This window comes from Cupressus sempervirens, chromosome 3, assembly GCF_028749045.1.
Source record: "Cupressus sempervirens isolate cs-2001-9-10 chromosome 3, ASM2874904v1, whole genome shotgun sequence".
Lineage (NCBI taxonomy): Eukaryota > Viridiplantae > Streptophyta > Pinopsida > Cupressales > Cupressaceae > Cupressus > Cupressus sempervirens.
The window spans coordinates 623,876,925-623,890,580 of NC_143120.1; the positions used below are offsets into that span (position 1 = coordinate 623,876,925).

General features: G+C 35.0%; 1 protein-coding gene across 12 annotated transcripts in view; it reads left to right on the plus strand.

Moving 5' to 3' along the window:
• The window catches only part of LOC149568217 (uncharacterized), a 203,536-nt gene that overhangs the window by 113,795 nt on the left and 76,085 nt on the right, over positions 1–13,656 (plus strand). For all 12 annotated transcript variants that reach the window (XR_016362527.1, XM_089821221.1, XM_089821226.1 and 9 more), the window contains one exon: positions 9,070–9,156. Coding sequence is in view for 11 of the 12 variants with exons in the window: in XM_089821221.1 (XP_089677347.1) it covers positions 9,070–9,156 (87 nt within the window). In the remaining variant the exon portion in view is untranslated. The remainder of the gene's footprint in view (positions 1–9,069; positions 9,157–13,656) is intronic.

Consider the following 13,656-nt stretch of genomic DNA (forward strand, 5'->3'; position numbering starts at 1 on the left):
TTCTAGGATGGGGACAACTGAAAATATATCTTCCCCGAGTAACACTAGTCATGACTAATAAAAGAGTTGGTATTTTGGGTGGTGAGATTTAGTTCCTAATAAATTTTGGATTGCTTCCTTGATAGTTTTCAAGTTATCTCCACCAAAGATTCTATCATACAAAGTGGTGGGCTTTGATAATCTTACTTCGATAATAATCACAAAGACATTAAGGGATAGCCTCACCAAAAATATTTTTCAAAAGTGAGGTTGAAGGAGAAAATTGGTTGATTTTTGCTCACTGCCAAGAACCTTTGTGTTTCTCTATTCATACAAAAAAGTGTATGGAGGTTCTTGTGTTCTTTTTAGGTTTCCTTGCCTTGTGATTTTTCAAAAACGTACTTGAATTAAGGGTCATATGAAGTGTCAACTCATAGAAAATGTAATAACCCCAACTGGTTATAACTTTGTGAAATACCAAATCCTTCTCAAATTCAGTTGTTTGACATTTTGTCAAACACTTCGAAAGCAAGCTCTAATACCAATGTAATATCCCTTGCCCAAAATGACTGATTTTAGCTCAAGGAATATTATCAAACACTTGTATGCTGCCTTTCTCTTTTCTGATTTTTTGTGTTTCAGATTGTTTGATATAGTTTGAATGATACTAAGAAATTCATAATGTTCGCAAGTGTTATTACAATACCTCTTACAATGAAGTAACATGCAAGTGCAGTACTCTTTAGTATTTTCAATGCATATACATGGAAACTAGATATGGAATGCATACCTACAGCCAACTGACATAAGACAAACAATTGGAATACAACTATTATGCTGATCATATATGCTGTTAGATCGACATTTCGTCAAACAAATGGTATGCAATGTATATCTCCTTTATTGAATTCATTCCCGTGTACAATGTTGCTATGAATTTGCCAAGACAAATGGGCTTACAATAATGACTACAACAATGCCAAATCTGATTATACAATAATGACTCATAAACCTGCTATCCCTATTGCTAACAATGCGCCAAGGTAAACCATGTAACCTAAATACCTCTCTGAAGAATAAATCTACCACCTGTGTAGCAGTGTATATAGTGTTGATTGGAAAGAAGTGGGCAAACTTTGTAAGCTGATCAACAACAACATATATATAGTCTCTACCTTGGGCTCTCGGCAGTCCTGTGATGAAGTCCATGGATAAACACTCCCACTTGCTATTAGGAATTGGAAGTGGCTTAAGTAAGCCGGTTGGATAAGAGTGCTCCTAATTATTCTGTTGGCAAGTAGGACACTCTCTAACATATTGCCACACCTCATCTTTGAGCCCTTTCCAAGAAAAACGCTCACGAATCTGACGAAAGGTTTTGTAAAAACTTGGAGGTCCTGCAATAGGTGAATTATGATAAACTCTCAACAACATCCTCTTTACCTTTGACCCTGGCACCAAATAAATGTGCCCTTTGTAAATGATGATCTCATTCACAAGGGTGAAATCACTATTTTGGATCAATCCATCTATGAATCTCGATGCCCTTGTATCCTTTGCATACTCTGCAAGGATCAAATGTCTCCAATCCTCTGATATATTGGTCATCAAGCTCAAGTGGGGTCTTCGTGACAAGGCATCTACTACTACATTTTGTGTCCCCTTGAAATAGGTAATATCAATATCATATGCCTGTAATTTACTTACCCAATTCTGTTGCCTGTCATTAAGGTCTCACTGCCCCAAGAAATGTTTTAGGCTATTGTGGTCAGTTTTTATGCTGAATTTGCTACCCGCTAAATACTGCCTGAATTTGGCCAAAACATGCAATATGGCCAATATTTCCTTATCATAAATGCTGAAGCTCCTCTCAGGCCCCCTAAGCTTCCTACTCTCGTAAGCAATCGGGTGCTTGTCCTGCATAAGCACTGCTCCAACACCTTCACTAGATGCAACACAATGCAACTCAAAAGATTTGTTAAAATTTGGTAATGCTAGCACTGGACAAGAAGTCATCAATTCCTTGAATTTATCAAAACACTCCTATGCCTCAAGAGTCCATAAGAAAGTCCCCTTTCTCATCAAGTCCGTCAAGGGTGCTACATGCCTAGAATATCCACTAACAAACCTCTTGTAGAACCCACACTACCCCAAAAATCCTCTCAACTATGTCAGGTTCACTGGAGTAGGCCATTCAATAATAGCACGAATCTTTTCAGGATCCATGCGTACTCCCGGAGCACTGATAATGTGACCCAGATATAATAACTCTGATAATCCGAAATCATATTTGGACTCCTTTGCATACAAGGACTCCCTGCTCAGAATGCTCAACATAGTGTCTAAGTGTCACACATGCTCATCCCATGTCCTACTATACACTAGGATGTCATCAAAGAAGACTAACACAAATTTCCTCAACTAATGCTAAAAAACCCTGTTCATTGTGGACTGAAAAGTAGCTAGAGTATTAGTTAGCCAGATGGCATAATTCCAAACTCAAAATGGCCACAATGATTGTAATGTTCCCACTAAATTGGTTGATTAAGGGCAAGTAATACCTGCAAGAAAAAACGTTAGAATCATAATAGCAATAATACTAATTATATTATTCTACCCTCTAAATTATTTCCCAATCTTAAGGACGTCTCCAAATCGGGCTTCATAGCTCATATCTATTTTGTCGTCATCCTAGGAGCGCACCCCTTAAGATTCTTCTTGGATGGGCATCCTCTATCCAAGGCTATTCACATATGCATATGTTAACAACTTCAGAATATTCTGGATATTGATTATCGGCCATAGCAGCTATGGAGATCTTAAATATCTCGCATGCGCTATGCTACGATATCGACACTCAGCTATGGTAGGAATGAAGATCTTAAATATCTCTTATCCTCCATGCTTCGAATATCAAATGGTGTTCATAGACTAACACCCAAGTCTTTATTTATCACACTCAGCTATGGCAGGAATGGGGATCTTAAATATTTCTCATCCTCCATGCTTCAGGTATTAAATGGTGTTCATAGATTAACACCCAAATCTTTTATTTCTCACATATATTTTATTAATAATTTAATTTGATCCTCATTATGATCAATAACTTAAATCATGACTTAGAAAGACTTTGAATAAATATTTATATCTTTTAGGAAAAACTAATATTCTAATTATTATTATCTAACCATTATTATTATAACATATAACAATATAACCATTATAACTATTATCATATTTTTTATTTATGAATTATAAACATTATAACTCATACTCACGTATGCGGAATCCACGCTTTACCCTAACCCTATTCCACGTGTTGGAGAATGCTGCTGCTACGTTGGATTGAAATCCTCTGCAATGAGGTTGTCACTGTCTTTTCTTGTTGGCGTGATATCTGCTTGTGCCTTTACGTTCTCTCCTCTCTATCTGATCTCTCCACGCTACCTGCTGGTCTTTTCACTATTCGATCCTCTTTCCTGTCCTCTTCTGCCATCGTGTACGCCCAATTGTAAGGTATGGAAAGCCATGTTCAAATGTTGCATCAGTTCGCTTTAGCACAAATTTATTCAACTAAGTTTGTGTATTAAATGAATATTTGCTTCATCTTTTGTTATTTTAAATTTAAATCAATAATGAATGAGTTTCTCAATTTAATTCATAATTAATTTTAATAATTTAATAATTGAATGACTCAACTCAAAATTAATTTAATTGCTATAAAATAAATCTTTTACAAATAAATAAATGATTTTATTATTGTGTGATATGACATAATATTTTAGCTTAGATCCATTGCAATGACACCTGAGTGTCATCTTCTCTATATCCTGCTCTCTGACTCGGATCTAATAATAGCCTGATCTCAAATCAATTTTGGATAAGAAACATGCTCCATGTAGCTCATCTTATAACTCATCAATCCGTGGGATGGGATACTTGTTTTTGATAGCCTTCTTGTTCAGGACCCTGTAATCTATGCACATCCTAAGAGTTCCATCCTTCTTCACCAAAACCACAAAAGAAGCAAAAGGTGACTTGGTCTAATGTGCCCCATAGCCAGTAGTTCTTTGATGGTTTTCTCGATCTCATCCTTCGATCTCTTTGGATACCTGTAGGGTGTGATTATGATGGGTTTAGCACCCTCCTCTAACTCAATAATATGCTCAATAGCTCTATCTGGAGGTCTACTTAGTGGTATTTCACTGAAAATCTTGTAGTGCTTGATTCTCGGTTCCTGTATGTCTGGGTGATATCCTGATTTTTGCTGCCCCTGTGATGGCATTAAAGTGCAACAGGCTGTCCACTCAACCTGGTCATGTCTCAACAAGCTCTCCATGCGTCTACAAGTCATCATCCTAAACCCACTGTCACAAATGGCCTTAAGTATATGGGTCTTCCCCTTTGACTGAAACTTCATCTCCATACCTCTCAAATTGAGAGTGAACTCCCCTATGTCGTGTAACCAAGTCATACCCAAGACCAAATCTGTATCACCCATGTTAACAGCATAAAAAATTTCTTTAGAATCAAAATTGTTGATCTTTAGGGGCAAACCTGTAATTTTCATGTCACATTTGAGGATGTAGCCATCAGCTACCCTCACACTCCGACCCTCAAATTGCTTCATTTGTATTCCACACCTCTCAATCAATCTGGAATCAATACAATTGTGAGTAGCACCTGTATCAAGCAAATTAATAACTCACTGACCAACCAATACCCCTCTCATCTTGAATGATCCCTCTTGTTGTACACTAGTGAGACAGGCCTCCTTAAGTCTACCCTCAGTCTTCTCATCACATATATCATCTGTGCCTTCCTTTTCTTCAATTGATTCCTCATTTTCAAATTGCTGGTCTGAATTTTCAAAATCAGAATCCTCATAATTAGCCCACATAACCCATTTTGCTTTCCCCTTTGGCCTCAAAGGACATTCATGGTTCATGTCATAGGGTCCTTTACAATAAAAATAGAGTTTTTTTTCCATAAATCATTCAATGTCTTTCTATCCAAAGGAGCAAATGATTTATCTTTATTTTTAGCCTTTGTTTCATTCCTCTCAGGTTTCTTGAAAAATAGTTTGTCCTTGCTAGATGATGCACCCTTTGACTGAAATTTATTTACTAGGGCTGCTTGTTCCATACTTCTAGCCTTCTTAATCGCTTCTTGCAAATTGAATGGATCAAAGGCTTTTACCCAACCCTTCAGTGGTTCGGATAATCCCTTCGTGAACAAAACAACCAATCTCCTCTCTAATATATCTGGCACCATAACAGATACCCTCTGAAAGTCACTAATGAAATACTCCAATCTGCTTGTCTATTTCAACTATGCCAAATCACTAAAGTAGACTTCTAGATCCTTCTTATCAAACCTCTTTACCAACCTATCCACGAAGTCCTAATATGAAGTCACATGATACGTTGAAGGGTAACCATTCCATAGTACCACCAATCATGTGCAGCTCCCTCTAAATGTAGTGTGGCATATTTTATTGCCTCCACTTCTATCATAGGTCTCAGTGCTAAGAAGGTATCAAGCTTGTGAATCTAAGCTTGCGCTATCGTTCTACTACTCCATCAAATGTAGTAAAAGAAAGCTTCCATGTAGCTCGCTTTAATTCATTATCCTCGCCACGAGGTTTCCTATTCTGTCTGACTGCACTGTAGTGTTCTCTTCTTTGGTTCACAAACCTCTCAAAAGTCATTCTCTCCTGTACCTGCGGTGCCAATTATTCCCATTCATCATTAGCAGCCATAAGGATATCTGCAAAAGTCTCATCCTCAGCTTCCTCTATTGGCTCCTGTACTGGTTCCTCTATAACAAAGGTAGGACGTGTGGACCTGTCTGCTATTCTGGGAAGAGTTCTATGAGCTCTAGGTGATCCCACTGCACTCCTGTTATCCCCTTGTTCCTCATTCCATCTGTCTTGTGGGTTCATGCACTCAACCATGGTGGTGAGTGCCTACAAAGTCTGAGTCATCCGCTTTTGTCCTGTAACCGTTGTTCTGAAAATTTTCCTTGTTTCCTGATCCTCATTCCTATTGTCTCTTGGTGGGCTATGCTCTTGCTTGTCACCCATGGCGTCTGGCTTCCTGTCAAAATCGTGTTCCCTGTCAAACAAAGCTTGCCCGAGAGTGTAAAATCTGTGAGAGCCAACCCCAAGTGACTGCATGTGATTGCTAAACCCTCAAGATGACAAGATTTAGTTCTGATATCAATGTAATAACCCCAACTGGTTATAACTTTGTGAAACACCAAATCCTTCTCAAATTCAGTTGTTTGGCATTTTGTCAAACACTTTGCAAGCAAACTTTGATACCAATGCAATATCCCTTGCCCAAACTAATTAATTTTAGCTCAAGGAATATTATCAAACACTTATATGTTGCCTTTATCTTTTTTGATTTTTAGCGTTTCAAATTGTTTGATATAGTTTGAATAATACTAAGAAATTTAGAACGTTCGCAAACGTTATTACAATACCTTTTACAATGAACTAACATGCAAGTGCAATATTTTTTAGTATTTTCAATGCATATACATGGAAACTAGATATGAAATGCATACCTACAGTCAACTGACATTTTGATAAACAATTGACATACAACTATTATGCTGATCATATATGCTATTAGATGGACATTTCGTCAAACAAATGGTATGCAACATATATCTCCTTTATTGAATTCATTCCCATGTACAATGTTGCTATGAATTTGCCAGGACAAATGGGCTTGCAATAATGACTGCAACAATTCCAAATCTAATTCTGAGTTATCACTTACAATAGCAAAATTATATGCCTAAGATTACAATGCTAACTACTAATAGTTGCAAGAGGAACTTGATAATAGTGATGCCCAATGGATGGAGATGAAAGTTGCAATCGGAATTAAGCATAAATACTGTAATGTAGGTACTGTAGCATGGAACTATTTATGCATATTGTAGCACCAAGGGAAAAACGTTTATTAATGGCTACCAAAGATGAATCTTCAAGTCTGCACTCGATAGTCCTTCAATATTCTTCAAACCCTTCAGTTATTCCTTAACTTTAAGCACAAATAGAACTCCAGAATGAAGCTCTCCTGAATGTCAAATTCAGTGGATATTTCAACACCTCAAATGGTTGCAACACTAAAGAATTTTCGCTCTCCAATGGCTCTCTGAAATCAAAAACCGTTAGTTTCTTCTCCCAAGTTCATATCAAATGTAATTGACAATAATAAGATGCCTACCAATGAAGCTTTCACCTCTATTTATTCTTTTCCCTCGCCCTTCTAGAAGGAAATAAAATATTATTTAATTGCACTCTCTACAAGCTTCCCCCCTTCCAAGGCAATAATTAGTTGTACTTCTAAATAATCTACTCTCTAGAAGCTTCCCTCTTTCCAATACAATGATTAGTTGTGCTTCTAGAAAATTAAATTTATTAAATATAAAGTCACCTTTTTATTTTAATTTATTCAATGACTATATAAGAAATTAATTTAGTCAATTTCTCCTTATTTCTCCACTTAGCCTTCGGAGAATGTAAAGGCTAAGAACTCCATTTAGATGCTAAAAAGATGGGGACATTACAGAAAATGGTCATAGTGTTGATGCATTAAAAATACTCGTGTAGTCACTACAAAACAAAATACCTGAGCAATACTATATTATGAAGGTTCACATTAATTATAGATAAATAGCTCTCTCTAGAATATGATACAATGTCTTTTCATCTTTTGTATGTTGTGCTTTGAACCTATGACCTTTAGGCTTCTTCATGTTGGACTCTCAGTCCCAAGGTCTTTGGTTATTTTTCTAATAATTGGGATTCTTAGCTTGATATTTGTGTTCTTGGTAAGGAGGAAGAGGTAAAACCAGAGGTTAAGAATGAAGAAAGAAAAAGGATGTATCCTAAAGTCAATATGGGAGAAATTGCCAACAAAAAATGTGGAAATATTGCATGAACAACTGTTTCCTGAGAAGCCATCTGATGTGAACGAGGTTGCCATAAGGGTTAATACAAAATAGAAAGAAGGAAAATGAATATGTTTTCCTGCAGTCTAGGGTGCTATAGGGAAAGAAATACCTTCTACAAAAGAAAGAATTGAAATATCAGAGATATATAATTAATCCTTACAATGACAATCTTTTTGGGTTGGCAAAGTGATTTTTATAGTTGAGAAATACTGGTATGAAGCATTCAGCTCTGTTTGATAGCTGTTGACACCAATCCAACTGTTCTGTGATCCTGACACACTTTACGCCATTTCTATTTTTTTTCATTTACATGTTTTTTAGCTTTATTTTTTGAAGATTGTTTAGGCATGTATGCCTAGATGTATACTATATGTGAATATGTCACTTGGCTCTAAGGATCACTATGGTGTGAACATTAGTAAAATACGAATTGCAATTTGTCACTTCCTTACCAATAAAACTTAGCCTGGAAATGGAACTATATAGATTTCTTCAACAATTAGCATGTTTTGAACATTTGGAAATATGCCTCTCTCAAATTCTGTTGTTTTCTTTGGTTAAAACTTAATTTAGAGTATGGTAAAGTTATCACTAACTAATACACTCATTCTCAGATGAATTACTCTTGGATAATGCAATAGAGGTTTTACTTAATGGCCTTCTAAAACTTACTGCCCTCTCTTGAGTTTAATCATTTTTTAAGAAGTTCATTATACATGTTTGGTTTTCCATTGCGATGTGGACATCTTTTCAATGAACTCTTTTTCCAATATTATGAACTCTCAAGAGTATGGATCTTGACATGTATATACGTTTGAACTTATAACGTTTATCCTTTTGTGGTGGTCGTTCTTGGTTTGATTTTTTAAAAAATTTTTTGTGAATTATTCTTTTGCAAGTTACCAAGAACCAAGACCAATTATAATACAAGATTATAGGTAGAAATCGCAAGTTACATCACCCAAAGGCTTCATAGATAAAACAAAAATTGGAACTTTACATCACCACCATGCAAGAAAAGTGAAGAAAATTATTTTGATTTTTGAATTTTTTATTATTTTTCATATTCAATTAATGTTAATATTGAATATGTCTAATTGATGGTCTCTAACTCAGATACTCCAAGATTATGATGATGATGGGGAAACTGCTGCTGGAAGTCGACTTCTTCATCTCTTACAAATTATTGATGCTACTAATGTGGTGAGTGTTGAGAAAGATTTTTTTAAGCAATGTTGATACTAATAGGTGTTATGAATTTGGTTCACATTTATGATGAAGAGTTGAACATAGAATATGTTGGAACTATTTTATAATTATTTTTTCTGTCTTTTGGATGCTGTATTTTTGTCAGTAGATATAAAATGCTCACTTCCAAAATTTTATTTCATTACTAATTTGATTTTAGGCATTTTTTGTTATTTTTATGTTTTTATCATAAGTTGTAAAATATTGTATATGTAGTTCTAACATTCACTTTGCACTCCTCTTGGACCACAATCTGGATTATAAATATTAATTGTGTCACATGATAAAGTAGATAAGCTTTAAATTGTTCAAGAACATATGGAATAATTCAATAATATTCTCCAAAGAAAATTGTTTGTTGAGAATCTTGTTTATTCAATTCTTATCTCTTTATATGCAGTTCATTACTATTTAACTTATCTATAGGTCATCCTTACTAGATTCTTTTTTTTCCTTCATTTCTAAATAGTTGTGATTATAGTCCATTTTGTTACACAAATGGAAAAATTTGTCAATCTTTTTTCTCCATGCAACTAATGATTATGTATGATTAGAACTAGCAACGTAATGTTAGTGGCAAGAAATGGAATACCATTGGCAAAGAAGAATTTGTCAATGGCGTCATTTTCTTTCTTGTGATCTTGTGGATAAAAAATTTAACAATGGAGTTGGAGGCTAATTATGATGTCCCTTTTCTAGCAGAGAATTTAATCAATAATTTTAAAATAAATAAATAAATTACAACAGACAAAATTGTCAAAAGTATGTTCCCTTTCTAAAATATTTTTTAATAACAAATAACAATATCAAAATATAAAAAGATCATAAATAAAATTTAAATTTAAATTTAAAAAAATTAAATTGAAATATAATTAACTTTAATGATTGGTCAAAAGGTATGAAATGACAAGATGTGACTCCCTTAATGAAATTTCAGTTGCAAGAGAAAAAAAAAGAGAGAAGAGAAAGTACATACATCAAGAGAGTAAAAAATTTTAAAAAGATTAATTAATTGTTTACAAAAGGATATGTCTCATCCTAATAAGATGCAACCATTCAATACCATTGATATATAATGAGGATTGAAATTATTCCCAAAGACATGAAACATGAGAAGAATATATATTTTAATACTTTATATGAGAGAGATAAGAATGGGAAAGGAAATTATAATAAATATATTTATAGTGGTTAATATATATTAAGAGAGATGTATAGCAAATATATACTTAATAATAATAATTAGAATTATATATATGAATATCATATAGATTATATCGGGGGTGTTGATACATAGTAGCTTTGGTCAAATACAAGGATGATTGCTTGTATTGAATCTTGATTATATATGTGCATGTATGTGTGAACTGACATACATGCACACATACATAGTTCTGCTGCTCAATCAGAATTATCGTTTCGTATACCTTGGAAACAAAGCTATCATTCTTGCATTAAATCGAAAGTCTATATATCACACTAAGTATAATGAAAGCTGACTTTGCAGATTCATCTTCCCTTAGTACAGATCGAGTAATGATCTGATATACATGCATAGAATTGATCAAGCAATGATCGAGCATAGTAATATTCGAACATGTTGAACCTGTTTTAGATCAACCAATGATCTATAATAGCACATGCAGATTGGCAACTCGGCATAACTAATAATTGGCTAAGTCTTAAGAAATCCAATTAAGATTATAATTAATATTTGTTTATGTAGAATGCCATGTCATGAACGGACATGAGACATTTCCTCTCATGACATTTCTTTCGGAAGTAATATTAATACCCACTTGATCATTCAAGAGAAGCATTAAAATTGATAATGCTTTCTCAAGTACAGATCGGTGGTTTCAGAATTGAAGGCAAATGAAATATTCAGATTTGAACACATAGATTTCATATATCATTGAAATTGTAATGTCCCCACTTTAGCATTTGACCAAGTGTGTGCGCGTTAACCTAGGTCTACATGGTCTCGTGGGCTAACTAAGCATTTAAAGGGATCCTAGAGTGTTTTGGCCTAGTCATCTCTAGTTTGGGCCAAAACGGAGTTGATTTACTCAATCTCAAACATACTATTTTTAGTAAGTCAACAGGACACAAAGGAGGCTAATTTTAAATGAATTCCAAGGGCCAAACCCCAAGGGAATGACATTTAGAATTCACAAGAGAGGATAGACGTTCTCTGATGCCAAGAATGAATCTACAACTCACACATCAATTTTCTTCTCATATTCAACTTGCCGAATGAAGCCACTAACGCTCTCTTTTATTCTTTCTCCAAGGGTCAATTCAACTCTCATGAGCAATGTGGGATAAAAGATGCACAATATAAAACATATTAAAATATTCACTTATGTCTCCCTTTAGGCGCCCCTTTTGATTTGCACACATTCCTATAAAATTTAATATTAAAGTAACACTTTAATATTTTAAAACTAATAATACTCCTTAGCGAGAGCTTTTCGACGAGCTATCACTCGTGTTGTTTGGAGTCCGATAGCTAATATATTTTTATGCCTGAAGTATTATTAAAGTAACATTTAATTTAGTTGTAAAATATTAAAGTGTTACTTTAATATTAAATTTTATAGGAATGTGTGCAAATCAAAAGGGGCACCTCAAGGGAGACATAAGTGAATATTTTAATATGTTTTATATTGCGCATCTTTTATCCCACATTGCTCATGAGAGTTGAATCGACCCTTGGAGAAAGAATAAAAGAGAGCGTTAGTGGCTTCATTCAGCAAGTTGAATATGAGAAGAAAATTGATGTGTGAGTTGTAGATCCATTCTTGGCATTAGAGGATGTCTATCCTCTCTTGTGAATTCTAGATGTCATTCCCTTGGGGTTTGGCCTTTGGAATTCATTTGTATCAGCTTTATTAATAGGCAGATTGGACGCATTTCCAACTACAAGTAGATTGGGTGTTTTCTCATATCATTCCTGCTTCTTGTCCGATGCTTATGCCATTCTGAAAGGATGATTTTATGAGGATCTTTGATTGATTGAAGATAAATTATATTGTAGCGTGGCACTATTCATGTTACTGTAGTGCAACACTATTCACGTTACTATAGTGTGACACTATTCACGTCACTGTAGCACGACACTATTCATGTTACTGTAGCAACAAGATGGGAAGTCATTACTGGAACATTATGTTATAATGCCAGAGTAATTAGTGAGTTGAAAAGTCGTCTATGTATTTGATTTTATTAGTTTGAAAAATAATATTATTTTAGTAGTAGTTCAATCTTCAGTTTGCATATTATTATAAATTCCTTCTTGTTCATATTATGTGATTTCAAATCTATGCAAAGACATAAAAACAAACAAACATTTTACTTCTGAAGCCATAAAGGGGTTTAAATATTTAACGGAGAAATAAAGGGTTGGATGCAAATTATTTGACTAAATTTCTATCAACAGTTGGTTTTTTTTTTTGGGCATTTCTAAGGTGCCCATTACAGTGGCATTAGAGCCTTTAAGTCCTGTCATCTTGTGGAGGCCTTACAGGGAATTTGGAATAGATAGAGGAAAAAGTGTTTGACGAAATGTCAAAACACTAAAGTCAGATATAAAACAAGTTAAGAATGTATGTTTTAGCATGTGACAGAGGCCATTAACTTCCGCCATACCAAAGCAAGACAACAGAGATTCAGATTCATAGAGCGAGCATTCTAGTTCATTCGTACAAGTGGACATAGAATCCAGTCATACAAACACAGAGGAGATATTCTTTGAACAAGACGGTAGTATGGGTAGCCAAGATGATAGGGATGCAGGACTAGGCGGAGGTAGGAATACCGGTATAGATCAGGAGGAGGTAATGTTCAAATGGTTACTGGGTATGCTAGAGCAGGGGTAGTGTATGCAACAAGAGTAGAATAGGTGAATGGATATGATGTTGTAGCTTATGGCTAGACAGATGGGCGTCAATATTAATCCAGGTGATGCAAACAACGGAAACAATGATAATAATGGAGGTCGAGGAAACAACTATGGTCGTGAGAATAATATCAATGGTAATAATGATGGACAAGGCAACAATGGGAATGAGGCTAATAGCTTTAGACACATTGCACGCCCAACTCAGACAACGAGCTCCAGGCCTCTTCTACCCACATTCCCATCCAGAGATCCAGTTCAACTAATGAATGAACCACAAATTACCGAGGTACAGGTTCAGCTCTAGAGGGACTGGGAGGCTAGTGGACTGGAGTTTCAAGTGGATATTTCCCTCAGAGGTTATATGGACTTGAGGATGAGACATATGCCTAGAGCAGGAGGAAGGAATCAAAACTTTGAGCTAAGAAAGAAAGTTGAAAAACATTCTTTACCTTATTATTATGCTTCGGGAAAAATGACTACACGATCTTGGGTACAGAAAGTAGATACATACTTGTAGCTGAATCCTATGCCTGAGGAGGAGGCTATGAAGT